This window comes from Rhinatrema bivittatum, chromosome 14 (assembly GCF_901001135.1).
Source record: "Rhinatrema bivittatum chromosome 14, aRhiBiv1.1, whole genome shotgun sequence".
In the NCBI taxonomy this organism is placed as follows: domain Eukaryota; kingdom Metazoa; phylum Chordata; class Amphibia; order Gymnophiona; family Rhinatrematidae; genus Rhinatrema; species Rhinatrema bivittatum.
Genome location: NC_042628.1, coordinates 28,739,095 through 28,758,422, shown reverse-complemented (window position 1 = coordinate 28,758,422; position 19,328 = coordinate 28,739,095). Strand labels below are relative to the sequence as shown.

General features: G+C 41.4%; 1 protein-coding gene across 13 annotated transcripts in view; it reads left to right on the top strand.

Annotated features, from left to right (window-relative positions):
• Positions 1-18,713, top strand: part of RBFOX1 (RNA binding fox-1 homolog 1) — a 499,409-nt gene extending 480,696 nt beyond the window's left edge. For 10 of the 13 annotated variants that reach the window (XM_029577010.1, XM_029577015.1, XM_029577008.1 and 7 more), the window contains 2 exons: positions 15,018-15,093; positions 18,396-18,533. In XM_029577010.1, coding sequence (XP_029432870.1) covers positions 15,018-15,093; position 18,396 — 77 coding nt within the window. In that variant the 3' untranslated portion in view covers positions 18,397-18,533. Of the gene's footprint in view, positions 1-15,017; positions 15,094-18,395 lie in introns of all 13 variants that reach the window. The other 3 variants (XM_029577019.1, XM_029577016.1, XM_029577009.1) reach the window with 1 other exon arrangement.
• The last annotated feature ends 615 nt before the right edge of the window (positions 18,714-19,328 follow it).

Genomic DNA, 19,328 nt, shown 5'->3' with positions numbered 1-19,328 from the left:
CCCCTTGCTCCCCACAATTATCCCCCCGTTTTTTTGTGACGTTCCCATGTGTACATTCAGTGGCATTTATGTGCGTATCCGGGCGGCTTTTAAAATCCGCCCGGCGTGTGCGAGCCAAAAATATTCATACATCCCATTAATTTCGGCGTACGTCGGACTTTTAAAATTCCCTTTAAGTTTGTAGCTGAGGCAATGGAGGTATGACGTGACTTGCCCAAAGTCATAAGGACTGTGAATGGGATTTGAATCCTAGTTTCCATGGTTTATATTCTGCTGCTCTAACCATTAGGCTATTCCTCTACTCCAAAATAATTCAAAGTACATCTGCCACATTTGTTCAAATTTGATGCCATGTTCTAGTTGTCACTGAATGGGACTGTCCTGCAAATTAAAAAAAAACAAGTGCTCAACCAAGGGGCATATATGAAGACAATTTTAAACCTGTATTCTCATATTTCAAGGGTTTGTTTTTTTTTCCATCTATAGCTGATTCATAGAATTAAGCTATGGTTTAGTAAGAAAGATCTGACCATGCTGCTGTAGCATCGCAATTAGATTATTTTTATTCCTTATTTGTGGGCCACCCTAATAAAGACCGGAGTCATTTTCAATTGCTTGAAAATGCCTCACTCAGTCTTCTGGTTGACTGTAGTCCTTGTGACCTCATGATACATCATATGCAGTCATCATGTTGGCTCCCTGTACATAGACAAATAAATTTTAAAATCCTCTCTCTGACATATAAGATGTTATGACTCTGGCTAAGATTACCTTAGAAACTGATTGATTCTGTGTGGTCTTCAGCATGTTCTGACCTCAGCCGGTATTCAGGGGCCAAAAGAGCTGAAATTAGTTGCCTCCCGCAAGACAGCTTTTTTTTTTTTTTTGTGCAACCAAATTCCGCCTGAGCTTCAGCTAGTAGAGGATGACCCTCAGTTTTGAAAACTATCCTGGCTATTTCACAGGGCCTTTGATTCATATTCTCTGCCTGGCTTGTTGTCTGAGTTTAATGTGGAGGAGGGCGGGTAAGTTACAATTCAGGTACTGTAGTTATTTCCCTGCCCAAGAGAGCTTACAACCCAAGTTGTTCCTGAAGCAATGGAGAGTGAAGTGACCCCCCCTGGTTCCCTGGTTCTCAGGCCGCCATGCTGCTCCACGCCATAGGCATGTAAAATGTGCCTATACTAACAAGTTTTTTAATGAATAAATACACAAATAAAAAAATAATGGAATGTGAATTTTAGATATTGTATTATTTTCTATTCATTTGCTGATGAAATTGGAAATGCTGATTGGACCCGATATTCATAAAAATGTACACATATTAAAACTGGTTTGTACATAGGTAAATATACTTTACCTGTGTAAGTGGGCTTCTGAAAATTGCTAGAATATATGCCATAGAATTATCAATAGGTTTTTCACACATAGGGACGCTAACTTTCAAAACAGGTGTGCAGGCGCACATATACATCTGTATATGTGTGTGCGGCCAGCTACATAGCAATTTTATATCCTGCGTGCACATACACATGCCTGTTATAAAATTGCCCCTGTGTGTGTTTGCGGCTAATTTTAAGATTGTTTGTGCAAATGAGGGAATTTTGTAACAGACACACATCCAGCCCATGACCATTTTCAGCAGTTTGTCCACCAGTTTGCCCAGTCTAGAGCGAGCTCCTCCAAACCTTTCTAGTTTTTTAGCCTGAACTCACCCCCCCCCCCCCCTATTTAACCCAGGCCCCTCCAACCCTTCATAGATGTCTAGAAACTGTTTTATTAAGACTTACACCTCATCCATAGTGGAAGTAACTATGTGCTGTACTGTACCTGGCCATGCGCCCAGGCAGGTAGCTACTTGTGTGCACGTTTCTTGGCCCCACCTTGAAATGCTCCTGCCCTGCCCACATTCTGCCCCTTTTTCCCCCGTGTGAGATATTCATGCATTACTACCAGTGTACGCATATGGGCGGTTTATAAAATCGGGTGGACATGCTCATGTGCTGGATGGGTGCCCATTTCCCGATTCTAGTGCGCATCCAGCTTTTAAAATTGGCCTTTAAGTGCACTTAACGCAGATGGATGGCTTTTGAAAATTGCTATGATTGCATGATACATTCACATGCCTAACTCCTTTGAAAATTCATCTGTTTCTGTTTATATTATTATTTATCGTTGCTTCATTCTCTGACACGGCATGTAATAAAAGTTTCAGAAAAGTCTTAATTCCTTTCTTAATGATTTAAATCCACTTCAGTTTATTAAAAATTTCAAAACAGAGACAAAAACAATTCCTTCAGAAAGGTTTGTTACACAAATTCCACGCAACTCCGAACCTTTTCCTTTTTTTTTTAATCACTTCCACAAGACTTCAAACCTTTTGCAGGTCTTTCAAATGGTTTGGCAAACCTCTGTTGAAGAAGTTTGTACATCTCCATTAGTTAACATTGCTTAAACAGCTTACTGTAGCATTGTAATGTCTTCTAAGCCATATTCTAACTTTATGGTAATACTTCACAATCTACATTTATTGTTGGGTTACTGAAAAACAGTTCGGTAATGGGAAAATTAATCATCCCTATAATAACTCAATACCAAGCTACTTTGTAATATTATTTCCATTTTTTATTGTCATTATAATAACCTTTTGTTATTCTTGCAACCCACCAGTTGTTGGAATATCATTCCAGGGTTATTCATTTCTGGAGTGCCCAGTTATATTTACGAACTCACGGGAAGTCGTTAAGATAATGTATGCACTGTGTGCAATATAAATAGGGAATTCATCATTTATTTATTTTCCAAAGTCAAAACTTTCTCTCATGCCTAAACTTTAAGGTGCTGATAATATGTTTTAAAAGTCAAAATACTTTTAAGCATTGTAATTTTAATTTGGAAAAGATTAGCTCAGTGGTGGTGCTGGGCTCTGTTTCCAGCTCATGCCTTCCATCTCCTAGGCCAGGGGGATAATACAAAGTCAATATTCTAATCCCCTAAGGGGAAGGGACACCAAATGGCAGGTCTTAGGGCCCACAACTGTAGGGATCTGGAAGGAGCTCTTTTGCGTGATCCTCAGCCAGGGTTTGCTGCTGTAATCCCTTAGGTCTATTTGAGGTGAAAGCAGGGACAGAATTGGGGAATAAAGAAACCTCAGTAGCTGTAAATGAAGGCTCATGGTGGCAAAGCCCACAGAGGTCAGTTGCTTTGAAGCTAGAAACCCAGAGGAGCAGGAGAAAACTGCCAGGCCAAACAATTAAAAAAAAAAAAAAAGCCAAGTTAAAGACGTGAAAAATGCAGCTAAGTCATTATTAGAAATTTTCTTTGTCAGTGGTGACAGTGAAAATAGGCTACCTTCCGGAATAAAGTTAAACGGAGTCAGTGAGTGAAAGTGGGGTTGAGTGGTCCTCCTCCTCCTCGTACGAGTGTCCTGTCCAAGCAAGAAGCCCATGAGAGAAGGAGAAGCCCATGGGCAGACCCCAGCTCACTCACTGACTAATGCTGCTGGTAGCAGGAGTACTAGGGCTGCTCAGCTGTTTCTTTGGAAGGAAAAGGAAGGCAAGGTGTGCAAGCAGGCGTGAGGGGTGGGAATGGCTGCTGTAAGAGGAGGTAACTGAAAGCCTGGGATAAATGGGAATTACTGGAAGCCCCATGTGGGATAAGTGGAGGTCATTCTATTGGGCTGCCTCCCTAGACTGGCATCCCTAGGCCCCACAAGCTGTTAGCAGCATTGAGCATACTTTTAGAAATTGTAAACAAGTCATCTGTAGGACCAGATGAAAAGAACTGTAATACATCATTCAGCATTCCTTTCTCTTAAAAATTAATGGAGAAGCCATTAGTTGTTTTCATGTCTTCTACTAGGGATGTGCAGCAGGGACGGGTACGTTCGTATTCGTTGGGACCCAAATCCGTTACATCCGTTTTCGGGGGACCCCGATTAGTCTATTAGTCATGTATGGTATTCGTTTCCCATTAAAGTTAAAAAAAAAACCCATTCCAACCCTTTAAATTTAATTAACTACAACCCCCCAACCTCTGACTCCCCCAAGACTTGCCAAAAGTCCCTGGTGGTCCAGCAGGGGTCCTGGAGGGATCTCTTGCACTCGGGCCTTTGGCTTCCGGTATTCAAAATGGCGCCAATAGCCTTTGCCCTTACTATGTCACAGGGGCTACCGGTTCCATTGATTGGCCCCTGTCACATGGTAGGAGCACAAGATGGCACAAATGCGACAAATAGGGACCTATACGTTGTGGATTGCGCATTCATTTAAAATGAATGCACATCCCTATCTCCTACCCAATGAGCTCAGAAAGGCTTGGGGCAAAAGGGAAAGGCAAGCTTCCTTCCAGTCCTCAGAGACAGTGAGGGGCACTTGTGTCAGTCAAGGGATTACATCGGAAAGGAATATAGATCCATGGTGTGGCCATACCTTGAGTGTTGTGAGCAGATCTTATCACCTCATCTCAAAATCAACATAGTGGAACTAGAAAAGGTGCAGAGGAGGACAACGGAATTGATGAAAGGAATAGAATGGCTCCCTTATACTGAGAGACTATGTAGGATAGAGCTCGTCATCTTGGAAATGAGATGGCTGAGAAGGGACAAGATAGTTGTTTATAAAATCACTGGCAGGGTGGAATTGGTAAATATTGTCAAATACTACAAGCAAATACTTGTAAAAATAGGACAGTTATTTACCCTTTCAAAAAATACTAAAACAAGGGGATACTCCATGAAATTAACATCCAGCAGATTTAAAACAATTTGTAGGAAGTAATTTTTTTCACTCAGTTCCCTATGAAGCTGTGGAATCTGTTGCTAGAGGACATGGTCAGGGTGATTAGCATAGAGGGATTTAAAAGAGGTCTGGAGAAGTTCCTGGAGAAAAAGTGCATAAAACAGACAAAAGAAAGCTTATCACTGTCTGTGGGAGTGAGTAATAGAAGATAAATCTACTTTTTGGGTTTTGCTGGGTACTTGCAACTGGGACTGGCCACTGTCAGAGACAGGATGCTGGGCTTGATAGACCTTGGTTTGACTCAGTAAGGACGAAGCACAAGCAGTGCACTTAAACCTCTGGGATTATTTGCAATCCCTTCAATGTTAAAGTGTTTGATTACCTTATTTTCCATACAGATCAGTAGTTTTATATGAAATGTTCTATTCTTTTTATTCATGCAGTAGGGTCATATCAAGGTCCCAAAGCTCAAAAAGAGGAAGAGCTTTTAAAAAAAAATGCATGTAAAAATATTGGTACATATTGTTAGTGCTTACTATGCTGTTAATCAATAATATGTAAGTAAAAGGATATAGTTGCACTGGAGAAAGTGCAGAGAAGGGCGACCAAAATAAGGGGCATGTGACGGCTGCCCTATGAGGAAAGCCTAAAGAAGTTAGGCTGTTCAGTTTGGAGAAGAGATGACTGGGGAGGGGGGGGGGGATGATAGAAGTCTACAAAATCATGAAAGGACTTGAACAAGTTAATGTAAATCACCTATTTACTCTCTCAGATAATAGAAGGACCAGGAGACACTCCATGAAGTTAGCAAGTAGCTCTTTTAAAAGAAATCAAAGACAATTCTTTTTCACACAGTGCATAGTTAAGCTCTGGAATTCATTGCTAGAGGATGTGTTTACAGCAGTTGGTGAAACTGGGTTTAAAAAAGGTTTGGATAAGTTCCTAGAGGATAAATGCATAAACTGCTATGATGGTAATGTCTAATGTTTGGGTACTTGCCAGGTACTTGTGACTTGGATTGGCCACTGTTGGAAACTGGATACTGGGCTTGATGGACCTTTGCTCTGACCCAGTATGGTATATGTTATATTCTTATGCTCTTATTGAATAAATCTGTCCCTAAATTTCTAATATCAGAACTATATGTGAATGAAATATGGATGATATGACAGTAAGAACTGATCATCTGATAATCTTTTAGAGGTAACAGCACTACTTCAAGTAACAAATACAAGTTGTATAGCCAAAGATACATTCACTAGGGATGTGAATCGTGTCCTCGATCGTCTTAACGATCGATTTCGGCTGGGAGGGGGAGGGAATCGTATTGTTGCCGTTTGGGGGGGTAAAATATCGTGAAAAATCGTTAAAAATCGAAAAAATCGAAAAACCGGCACATTAAAACCCCCTCAAACCCACCCCCGACCCTTTAAATTAAATCCCCCACCCTCCCGAACCCCCCCCCCAAATAACTTAAATAACCTGCGGGTCCAGCGGCGGTCCGGAACGGCAGCGGTCCGGAACGGGCTCCTGCTCCTGAATCTTGTCGTCTTCAGCCGGCGCCATTTTCCAAAATGGCGCCGAAAAATGGCGGCGGCCATAGACGAAAAAGATTGGACGGCAGGAGGTCCTTCCGGACCCCCGCTGGACTTTTGGCAAGTCTCGTGGGGGTCAGGAGGCCCCCCACAAGCTGGCCAAAAGTTCCTGGAGGTCCAGCGGGGGTCAGGGAGCGATTTCCCGCCGCGAATCGTTTTCGTACGGAAAATGGCGCCGGCAGGAGATCGACTGCAGGAGGTCGTTCAGCGAGGCGCCGGAACCCTCGCTGAACGACCTCCTGCAGTCGATCTCCTGCCGGCGCCATTTTCCGTACGAAAACGATTCGCGGCGGGAAATCGCTCCCTGACCCCCGCTGGACCTCCAGGAACTTTTGGCCAGCTTGTGGGGGGCCTCCTGACCCCCACGAGACTTGCCAAAAGTCCAGCGGGGGTCCGGAAGGACCTCCTGCCATCCAATCTTTTTCGTCTATGGCCGCCGCCATTTTTCGGCGCCATTTTGGAAAATGGCGCCGGCTGAAGACGACAAGATTCAGGAGCAGGAGCCCGTTCCGGACCGCTGCCGTTCCGGACCGCCGCTGGACCCGCAGGTTATTTAAGTTATTTGGGGGGGGGTTCGGGAGGGTGGGGGATTTAATTTAAAGGGTCGGGGGTGGGTTTTAGGGGGTTTTAGTGTGCCGGCTCACGATTCTAACGATTTATAACGATAAATCGTTAGAATCTGTATTGTATTGTGTTCCATAACGGTTTAAGACGATATTAAAATTATCGGACGATAATTTTAATCGTCCTAAAACGATTCACATCCCTAACATTCACTTATTAGGGTGTCACTGAAAAATCACAATCTTGAATAACATTTCTTTAAGAAGACATTTAATCCTCCTACTTTGACAATGAAAATAATGCTATTGTGTCCTATATCTGTTTGATGCCCCTGATATAGGATGTTAATCCCCAAGATATCCCTAATGAATATGCATGAGATATATTTGTGAGCTCTGCCTCCACTGAATGCGCATACATCTCATGTATATTCTTTTGCAATATCCTGAAAACCAGACCAGTTTGCAGCCCCCCCTTTGTCACCTCTCCCCCCATATAGTCCTGGTCCTCTGTCTCATTTGGAAGGCCTTCCTCAGCTCGTAGCTCAGCCCTAACACATGATATGAGTCAAAAGGCCAAGAAATGATTTGGTGATTTTTTTAAACAAGGCCAAGAAATGATAACTTTGGTGCAAGATTACTTCTCTGTGCTATGGCTGTTTTACTTTGGCGTTGTATATTACAATTTCTTTTGCATATTGAAGAGCTCAATGTCCCATAGTTTCTTGTCTAATTATAGACAGAGTGGCAAACTAACATCATTAAACTATGTCTATCATTCCTTCCTCTGAGCAGAAAGCTTATAGAGCAGAAAGCTTACAGGAAAAAATGATGATATATTGTAAGCTGCTTTACTGGCTGAAAGCAATGGTTTGCTCAGAATCTGCACTGGTTTCAGTATATTTGTCTTCAGTCAGACGCGGCTGAAATGCTTCCCAGGTTAGGAGATTGCAATGTGAATTTCACTATAATAATTTTGTGAGCGCCTACGTTTCTGTGTGGGGCACGGGCGTGTTTTTTTTTTTTAATTACCATTTAAAAAGAAGCCTGCGTGCTTTAAGTTTGAGCTGACACTGTTCATTTTTCCTCTGTGGAAATGAAATGTATTAATCATAATAAAACCATCATATTCTGAAGGTAGAGGTCACCCTGAGGAGAATAAAAGGTTCTTCCACCCAGAGAAATATCAATGCATTTTTCCCAGTTCATATATGAGAGTTTGTTCCTCTTTCTCCCCTCTCTTGCCATTGGGAATGTCTTTTCCAGCTTAACTGCTTGACTTCATGGTAAAGAATGTGAGGCAGTGGAATATAGGACAGCACATTTCATTTATGATTAAGAAAAGCTGATTTTGTTCAGATGGTTTTGGCAGATAACTTCTTCCTCCAAGGAAGTTTCAGGCAGCCATGGGTTTTCTGACTGTTCAGGTTCTCAAGCAGGGCTCATTCAAATGCAAATGAAATCCATAGGGAAGGGTAATTCTGTAACAATGTCCGTAACTTTTGTGGCAGCTGCATGCATAAGTTACAGCAGTTTTCAAAGCAAAAAGTATTATTGCACATCAGTTCGCTTTGAAAATCATGGGAAATAACATGGACAAACTCATCCGCACAAAGCTACACCTGATTTTTGCAGAGTACAACATGTAAGGGTAAATTTACATGCAAACTTTTGGGTAGTAATCTGTAAAGGCACTTATATGCATAAAACTTCTTTTTATGCAAAATTAGTGGCTCCTTGTAAATAGTTTTGATGGGTATGTGTGTAAAAGAATATACCTAACCTGATGGCATGTGGACTTTTATGCTAACTCATGGTAGACTTATGTTTTCTTTTTAATTTTTATTTATTTTTGTTTAAGAAAATGTATTGCCTACACATATCTACAGTCCATGGCAGGGTACAATTGGAAAAAAACATGTATAAAAAACATAAAGGGTCCAATATTCAAAGCACGTTCAGTGCCATGTTGCCAGATAAGCAGGACTTCTCCAGCTAAGTAGCAGTCGCTGAATATGTGCCTACATTCAGTGGCCACCGCTTAACTGTAGAAGTCCCTTATATGGCTAAAAGTTACATGCACAAAAAAATAGGTGTGTACTGGGCAGATTGAGGGTGCAGCCAGTTAGCTGTATACTAACTACCGATATTTGGAGTTACCCACATGAGTTTATTTCTAAGTTTAGGCACCCCTAGAGTAGGTCTAAACTCAGCCGGGTAGACTTATCCAGCAAAATGCACACATATACGCGCGTGTACAGTGGTTTTGCCATGCCGCTGAGCATACATCCTAACTTAGTCGGATTAGTCGTATCCGGTTAAGTCACTTAAATAGCCAGCACTGAATATCAGGCACAACATCATTAAAATATAACCAGCCACATACAAACTATAATGAGAAAATGATAAATCAAAGATGAGTCATCACTAAATTTATACCATTCTAACAGACACAGCATGTGAACAGTATATTAAAACTCCTGCAAAATAGATATTAATTGCAGTCCATTGAAAAAGACCAGAAGTGCCTTACTAGCTGGTTGCTAGCCCCAAAGGCTTGTTGAAATAAATATATTTTCAACTGCTTTTTAAATAGTTGGGTACAAACTTCCTGCTGTAAGCGATCAGGAAGCAAGTTTCAGGATATGGGGCCTATAATCAAAAAAGCCTTCTCCCTTGTTTCAAGGTGAGCTAATAGTGCAGATGAAACATCTAACAAGACATTATGTGCAAGGTGGAGTAAAAATACACAGCATTGCATATATCCAAGGGAAAATAGTTTACACACTAACTAGGCCACTGGATTAATAACCAGTGGAGGAAGGCAAGAACAGATGTTATATGTTCACTGTGCTTGGTTTCAAAGAGAACATGTGCCGCAGAATTTTAGGGATATGCATTCATTTAAAACAAAACTGCAAAATGCGAAAAATAAAACTAATTTGTTTCATTCAGAGGGGCAATGAAACAAATCAGGGGCCCTGAATGAAATTAATCTTATTCATTTGTTTTGTTTTAAACTAATGATTCGGGCCTAGGTCTAAGCCAAAAAAGGGGCCTCATCTAGGCTATAGTCTGAAGTCCAAAACAGAGGCCATAGCCTGGGCCCAAGTGCGATGCCTGGTTCTTGGCCAAGACCTCCGAAAATTAAACATCAACAAAAAAACTTACCTTATCTGTCATGTATCCGATGAAGGCCAGCTCCTGATGCTGGGGCCTAGGCAAGGACCCAGGCCTGATGCCGAGACCCAACCCAAAGGTTGGGTCCTGACACTGGGGCCTAGGCCAGGGCACAGACCCAGGCCCGATGTCGCGACCTGACCCAGAGGCCGGGTCCCAACACCAGGGCCTCAGCCAGGACTCAGGCCCAAAACTGTGATCCGAACCAGAGGCCAGGTCCTGATGCCAGGGCCCTGGCCTAGGCTGAGGCCCAGATCCAGGCCCAATGCCACGACTCCACCTGACCTGGTTGCTGAGTCCCGACACTGAGGTCTCGGTCCAGACCAGGCTCGATGCCATAACCCAACACCAGGGCCTAAGTCTGGATCCAGGCTTGATAACAGGGTCTCAGCCAGGAGGCCATTCCAATGTCTGGGCCTTGGCCCAGGGTCAGACCCAGACCTGACCTGGGCTCTGAGGCCCATTATACACGTTGCCGTACATCAAAACGGTACTGTCCACTGGGGTGAATACATCGGAGATAATTAACTCTGGCATGACCCCAGTGAGGCCCATGCATTGGTACTTGGCCTGGGTCTGGGCTAGGTTGTGGCTGCAGGCCAGGTACTGGGCCCCAGCATTGGGAACTGGCCTCTGAGTCAGGTCATGGCATCGGGCCTGGGTCTGGGCCGAGGCCTTGTCATTGGGACCCAGCCTCCGGGTCAGGCTGAAGCCACAACCTACTGCACCCTCGGCCTACACAAGGCCAAGGCTTTGGCCTGGGCTTAGGCTGAAGCTGGCAGATCTCCACTGGACCAGGTAAGTGGGGGCCAGGGAGATCCCAGCCCCAGCATTTTCTTTGGGCAGGCGGGGGGGGCCTCATTTTTGGTTTTTGGCTGTTTTTATTTTTTCCCCAGGAATGAAAACGAATTTAAACAATCTACAAAACGAAATTCGTGGTGAAAAAAACTCCCAAAAATGAACCAAAAACTAATTTTTTTTCTCCTGCACATCCCTACTTGAGAATTTTAAACAATCTGTAATGCCTTTAAGACATTAGCTGGCAACCCAAGGTACAGTAATTATTGTAATCCATGCCTGCCAATTTCAAGGCCTAAAGCACTGCATGAAAAAATAAATGTGTAAGCAGGGATTTTCAATGACGTAACATTTGTAATGTATATAATGCTGCTTTTACTATAGCCTTCACCTGGGCCCATAACAATAAATCAGATTCCATAATGACCACCGAGTTCCTAACCAGCTGTGCATAAGTCCATTTTTAAAAATGTGCGCCAAAGTCCCAGGGTAAAGAGGTAAAATTTAGCTGGATAAAAAAGAGGCGTTCAGAGGGGGGTTCCAAGGTGGAGTAAAGTTATCTGGCTGCCCTAAGCCAATTTTCAGCTGCGTTCAGTTACGTTAGCCAGATAACGTTAGGCCTGCCTCACCTGTGGCCAAACAACTTGCCACGTAACCGGATGCACTGAAAAGAAATGTGGTTACGTGGCAGCACAGGGGCAGCAAAGACAAAACGACACCGGGTCCTTCACTCCTGATCCTTGTGTCCCCCCCCTCCCCCACCCCAAAACACTGAAACAAAAGTGTGGGTCTAGCGCCGAAGTCCCCTCCTCCCTCCCCACTGAAACCCACTTAAAAAAAAAAAAAAAAGAGCCCTGAGGCTGCCTCCATTTTATTCAGCATAATCTGACTTGCTCTTGCTCCGCTCTCCACACTCCACCCACCTGCAACCTCTTTGCAATCTTCCCCTGGCAGACTCTCTCTCTCCCCCCCCCCCCCCCCCAGCCTGAGTCTGTCAAACCCCAGTTGAGAGTGAGGTATTGCCTTACCCACTCCTAGGAGCTTTCAGCATTGACCTGAGAGCAGCAACACTGGTCGAAGGCCTGCACTTCCGGCATTGCTGCTGTCAGAGAAACGCTGGAAGGGCCCGGAGTGGGTAAGGCAATACTTTGCTCCTGGCTGGGGTTTGACAGATCTAGGGGGGGGGGGAATCTAGAAGGGAGGGTTACAAGTGGGTGTAGAGTAAGGAGGAGATCAAGAGGGAGCCTTTTTTTTTTTTTTTTTAACTTAACAGGGAAGGGAGGACGGCCCATGGGCTGTAGCTGCTACTATTTTTTTTTTTTTTAATTTGGTGAGTTTCGGTGACTTGGACGCAAGACCCACCCTTATCTTTTAATGGATAGGGGTGGCGGGCTTGAGGATCTGGCTTGAAGGCCCCCGAGTTTTTATTTTTGCTTCTCCTGATCTAACTTGCCACTTCACCGGATTTCTTTTCATCATATCCAGTTAAGTGGCAAGTTATCCGGCCACACACGTTGCCGGATGACTTTTAAATCTTACTGTTTATATTCAGATATTGCCAGTTAGGTTTTTAAAGTTAGCCAGCTTCATGGAGCCAAATAAATTTATGAGAGTATATTCAGTGGGGCATTTATCCTGCTGAATATCCAGGACACGTTATCCAGCCAACTTTAGTTACGTAACTTGTCCACCCACCGACTTTACTGAATATTGGGCCCTTGTTGTAAGGCATAACATGAAACTAATGTTTAACAGCATGTCTTTTATAATAATATGTCTGGGTGGAGGCTAGAGAGGTGAGAACTTTGTAAAACAACATGGCCATTAATCAGAATACATTAGGGCATTATCGTGCACGTTAGGGCCCTAATTCCCGCCATAAAGCACACAATAAATACCGCATCGTGAAATGCATATGCAAATTTAAAATTAGTGGAGACTCACTTATATTTGAACTTTTTATACCACAGTATGAGGGGGCACTATGAATTTGGGGTGAGGTTTGTGGGATGAGGTGGGTTTAGGGGGCAGTTTTACGTGCACAGTCATACATACAAATAGCACAGTTACCATCAATGAAGATTTAATGTGATTTGGAGTGATGAAAGGTAAAAGAAGAGTAGATTAGTAGACTTATACCATTTTCTCTCTACCTAGCTTGATGCACTCTACCTAGCTGCAATCAAGCAAAGTAGAGAGGAAATGGTACAAATCTACTCTTCTTTCACCTTTCATCACTCCAAATCACATTAAATCTTTACTAATGAGCTGTTCGTATGTATGACTGTGCATGTAAAGCTGCCACCCAAAACCCACCTCACCCCGAGTTACTAGTGCCCCCTCTTACAGTGGTATAAATAGTAAACTTTTTTGTGAGTCTCTCTCTCTCTCTCTCTCTCGCTCGCTCGCTCGCTCTCTCTCCCACCATTTGTGATAAAAGCCTACACCACTGCTGTAAATTACTCAATGTGAAAATAAAATGCAGTGCAATAATGGTATCATGTGATGCAATATCAGGAAAAAATTAGCCTAACCATGCCCCCTTTTAGTTTTTTTTTTATCGCAGGTGCTATTTTTGTTGTGTTTATAGCAAATTGATGATTCTAGGTCTGAAATTGCAAACAAGTTCAATAAAGCTGAAAGTATTTTCACATCTGCTTGTTACTTCAGAAAATGTGTGGATTTTCCCCAGATTCTCTATGAAAACTTTGACAACACTTTCGGAGCTAATCTGGGTAAAACCTGAACACTTATAGAGACTATTAGTTTGCCTAGCTTAATGTGTATGTTAAAGATTGTGCATATCTCTTGTAGGGATGTGCACAGTAAAAAAAAATATATATAATTTTTTTTATGTAGTCTTTTTAAATTCAGTTTTCATTTTATTTGATGTTTATCTTGGTTCATTTCATGTTTTCAAATGAAATAAATGTCAAAGGAAAAAAAGCAGAAAAAAAATAAAGAAAAAAAGGGGGCATTCCCCCTCCCCCAGCCAACATCCCTTCCTCAACTAGAAATTAAACTTCTTCTGCCTCTGCCAACTCCGCCCCCCCTACAGATGCAGAAATTATAAAGTGGAATTCCCCCCTACCCCCTCTGATATAGCTTACCCCATCCACAAGATTCCAGTAATCCAAGTGGGGCAGGAACAATCCCATCATTCCTGCCCCGCTGGCTTCCAATTTGAAAATGACACTAGCTGGGCCTCAGGTTGCCACCATTTTGTTTAACGGATCTATGCTGTACGGCTATACAACAAAATGGCGCTGGGCCTCATTATCGCTCCCTGCCATTTTCATAATGGGACCTGGTGGGTCAGAGATGACCAAGGATCTCTCCTGTCCCATTTGGACTACTGGAATCTCATGTATGGGGGGTTGAGTTAAATCAGAACAAATTGAATACCTAGTGCCATTATGGGGAGGGGAATTCCATGTATTTTATTTCTGTACGCCGGGAGTGAAGGGTTTGGCAGTGGTGGGGTACCATTCCTAAATGAAAAGCAAGCCCGCTGAATTTCACTGGGTTCTCCTTTACAATTTTGCTTTCTGCTGAAATTGAATGCACATCCCAATTCTCTAATTTCAAGATTCTTTGTGGGTACCACAGTGGACATGGCATAAATTATATAGAACTGCTTTGTTATTAGAAAGAATTGGAAACTGCCAAGGGTCCACCTACAAGTCACCGTCTCTTAGCTGATTTAATCTTACTGTACTCAGATGGAAGCTGTTATATATGTATGATACATATATAAAACACAGTCATCATACAGACTCACTTTCACGAACCTTTGCAACAAAGAGGGAAAAAGAAGCATTTTAGGGCATGGAATAAGCTCGCTATCCGTCAGTAGTATACTGGATGCATTATTGTATAGTAAAAGTGTGGTAATAATATTGTAAATTAATTATTTTTCCTCAATTGTATCACTCATGTTTATAATTTTATTAAAGGATATTAATCCCTAAATTATAAACCCAATTTATTTTATACTATGACCAATCAGAATATAACAATGGAATGAATTCATTGGCCATCCTGCTACTATTAATTGCAGGTCTGTAATCTGTTTTAATTGACATCTGTTTGATTGGGTTTTTTTCCCTTTAAATTAACCCCTAGTGTTCTTTTGCTTACAGTTACGGACGAGTTTATGCTGCAGACCCCTACCACCACACACTTGCTCCAGCAGCCACCTACGGCGTTGGTGCCATGGTAAGTATCCAAATCTCTCTTGGCATATTGCTTCTTATTCCCCATTCCCCAAGCCTAGCTGACAACCTCTCACTTTTACTTAATTGAATTTGTCTCTTGTGCTAACAGCAGCTAAAATGCAACATTAATCCTCCCAGTAAACTTGATAAATGTCTTAATACCTTGGCAGCCTAGTACATGTAAGTTATTATATTTCTAATTTTGCCAGTATCACCTAGCTGAACACTTACCTTAATGGAATAATTAGTCATTTTGATAATTAAATCTATCACTAACAAAATACAATGTCTGTATGGAACCCTTAATAAATGCCTTTGTTTTGCAAAGTCTCAGGATCGGATAGCACTCAACTAAAATGGTTTGTGATACATTCTTCCAGGCCTTGACTGTCAGTCAGCAGGAAACCTGACTTTTCCTTCTCCCACAGCAGTTTAACACAATAAACTGGCACTGGAAGAAAGAGAAGACATCCTTAGTATAGGCTGTGAAATCAGGAGTCAGCAATCAGCATTGCTTGTACATGTTCATCCAGTGGAAGTGATGCTAGGTTAGCAGTGTTGGCACTCAAGTACGTCGCCTACCAAGAGACCAGAAAAACTCTAATTAACAAAGCCGTCTACAGATGACCTTCTGTACTTTTAAAAAAGTACTTTCAACACTCAATACACTATTTCAAACACATTACAACCATTGCAATTATGCTAGCATAAATAATTTGTGTAATTTCTGTTGTATTCAAAGTGCTGTTACACAGAATTAACATTTTGCTTTACTGATGAATGCAAAATTGTTTTAAAGCAATGTATGAAATATGCGGAGGAGATACCTTTATTAGACTAATGAATGCAAGGTTTGGGATTACAAAGGTCCTTTCCTCTTCCAATAGGTTGTGAGTTGTTGCAGCAGCTTCCATTATGAAGCAGTCATTAGCATTATAAAGATATCACCTCTAGCCACCTAATTTTATTTTGGAGGGCTAACATGGTTCTTGTTTCCTCTCTCTGTCTTTGCTTGCTATCCAATTTGTGATATCAGTAGGTACAAATGAATAGCAGGCAATAGAAGAAAGCCACAACATTTACATATTTGGAATCATTTTAGCATTCATGTGATCAGTCATGAAATACACTATAATATAATAAGCCCTGATGCTTTAGAATAGAAATTTAGAACCTGGACACACCCAGAAACAGATGTTCAAATAGAAGTCACAAAGGTAACAGCAAATCAATGCAGCTTTTAATTCAGACTAATGGCTTTACAAAACAGTGTTCCCAAATTGAAGCAGGTAAACCAAAAACAAACTTAAATGCATTAAACAATGGCACTAGGTATTAAATTTGAAAAAATAAATGTGTAAAAGAGAACCTCTATGGCTTTTGGGCTCATAAGCTATTACCCATCTTCATATGTGTCTGTAGTGAGGAGAAAAGCCATCTAGCAGACAGTTACTGTCCGTGTAATGTAATGGTGTCTCTTCGGATCACAGATTTGAGATATCTATATTTACATATTATGCATGGGAAACACAGAACTGTGTAATTTGATTTAGAAACTGAAATCTTGTAGAGTCATTTAGTAAATGGTATGACGATAGTCAAAATAAGTTTGGGTTGGCTATTCAAAATGTTTTCTGACTTAGGTGTAGAATGTGAGAAGTAGTATTATAAGGATTTAAACACAGCATGGACAGCCAAGCAAATGATGCCCTAAACTGCTCTCCCAATTTTCTCTCAACCTACCCTCCTTAAGCACAGATTGGACATCACACAGTTTCCTTCCAATAAAACATTTATGGTGGAATACCATGGCTGTAGCATTCAAGTATTTTCAACCATTACAAATGAAACAGATTTATACAGTAACATAAAAAATAAGGTTCTGAACTCAACCTAATTTCCCAATTCATTGCCAACATCTTGGTCCCATCCCCATCTTTGCAAACCAAGAATAGCTTCACCCCTCTCCCTGCCACTACCAAATATCCATTATAGAAGGAGGCCGAAAGGCAGCTGCCGTTACTCAACTATATCCATGCCTCCTCCCATTTTACAAATATTTTGCCAGCTGTGTTTTTCCTATATGTCAGCCCAATGTTGGTATGCTGCAACAGGTCTGCAACTCAACACCAAACATACTCTAGACTAGAAAAAAACTGCAGGCTACAGGGATGTGAAGCTCTGCTCGAGACACAGGGAGGTGGAGAATGGCACTCTGCCATGCAGACTGTGCAAACGCCAATACTCCCCAAATGCTTCCATCAGTCACAGCACTTACGGAAATCAGCCTATGCTGTGGCTGATGACACAGCCTGGCAACCTGTGCACCCAAATGTCCTGCTGTCTTTCACTCCCATTCCTACCCCCACCCAGAAGGGGGCGTGAACAAGCAACTGGGGAAGAGCCATGATATCTATGAGCTGCTGTTTGCCCAGTGGTGAAGAGAACATTGCACACGGCACTCGTATTGTGGCCGTAAGTTCATTTAGATTTTGGATTCTATTCTGTCAAGCAAATCCACTAAGAAATTGCTGGCAAACATTATTTATAATTGATGGGATTTATTTTGTGTAAATCAACAGAATTTCTCTAGATTGTCTTTGCTTTCCTGTGTTTTAAAGTTGGGTAAAGAGACTTGGCCATCTCAAATGGTTGTTCAGCTTTAGGATATGCACAATTAATATGTATGAGACATATTTACAGATATTGGTGAGTGGTGACCAACTAGTTTGGGAAATATTGCTCTAGAGCACAGATTTCAAAACCTGCCCTGGGGGACTCCCAGCCAGATGGGATTTCAGGATATCCGCTATGAATATGCATGAAATAGATTTGCATGCATTGTCTCTATTGCATGCAAATTTATCTTATACATATTCAGTGCAGATATCCCGAAAACCTGACTGGCTGGGGGACCCCCTGAACAGGTTTGGGAACCATTGCTCTAGAGCATAAAAATTGGCAGTGAGAGACATTTGCATAAATTAAAGTCAAGAAACAAGCAAATTGTAGGAAAAAGGAAGTTAAATGTGGAAAATTCTGAAAATCATAGCAAAATCTCTGCTGAATTAAGAATGTTGTTGTGTCTACGTTTACACAATGTCCCTGAGCAGAAATCAATGGTACTAAAGCCACAGGAGGAGAAGGGGTATCAGGAAAGAGAGATTGTTTTAAACTTTTGTTACCAGTCAGAATTTTTACATGGGGTAAATATTTTGCAGAAATAGCATTGCAAATTCATATGTGAAAAATAATAATAATAATAATAATAATAATAAAATCTATCAAATTTCTTTGTTTCAGAATGCTTTTGCACCTTTGACTGATGCCAAGACTAGGAGCCATGCTGATGATGTTGGTCTCGTTCTTTCTTCATTACAGGCTAGTATATACCGAGGGGGATACAGCCGTTTTGCTCCATACTAAATGACAAAAAAACATAAAAACCTTCCAGTGTGGGGGAAAAAGAAGCTTTCCGAGGCCTGGGTATTGCAATACATGCAGTAGTGCATCATTTTAGCAACTCTAAAAAATGTAAAAAAAAAATCAAAAAATTTAAAAAATCAAAAAAATAAATTAAAAAAGAGGAAAAATTACATTTTTTATCTTATACCTCAGATATTTTGTTCTGTGTATTTTAATATTGTGGGTCTTTAATTTCTGAAGGTTCAGTAGTTTGATTGTTGGCTGTAGAAGTTTTTGTGGTTGATCTAGAAAGCAGCTAGATATGAATAAAAACTGTTTTAGGGCCACAATCAAGAATGCTATATCATGTAAATGAATTATATATGCTGAATATTAAGCTGTTGGGGTTATCACATTTTGTAAGCGTGTAAGTGACTATAGTAGTCATTTTCTTCTGCATTTTCATTTATTTTTTAGTTTATTGGGTGGGAGTATGGGCTCAGGTCAGGTTATAATATTATCATTGACATAAACAAAAAATAAAATGGGGGGAGGGTACCACTGCACCAACTACCATGTGTCTGCTGTCTTAAATTATTCACTGTTTGTTCAAAGCCAAAGGTTATGTTATGATTAGGGGTATTTCTTCTGACCCATTGTACATAAAACCTGATGGAATGATGTCCAATAGCTATTCTTTAGAGCATTCTACCAGGTAGTATTCAGCTATTTAATCATAACTAGTTGCAAAAGCAAAAAATAAAAATAATAAACTGCTAGTTGGGTCATTACGAGGCATTCTTTTTATATTTCTTCCAGTATAATAAATTA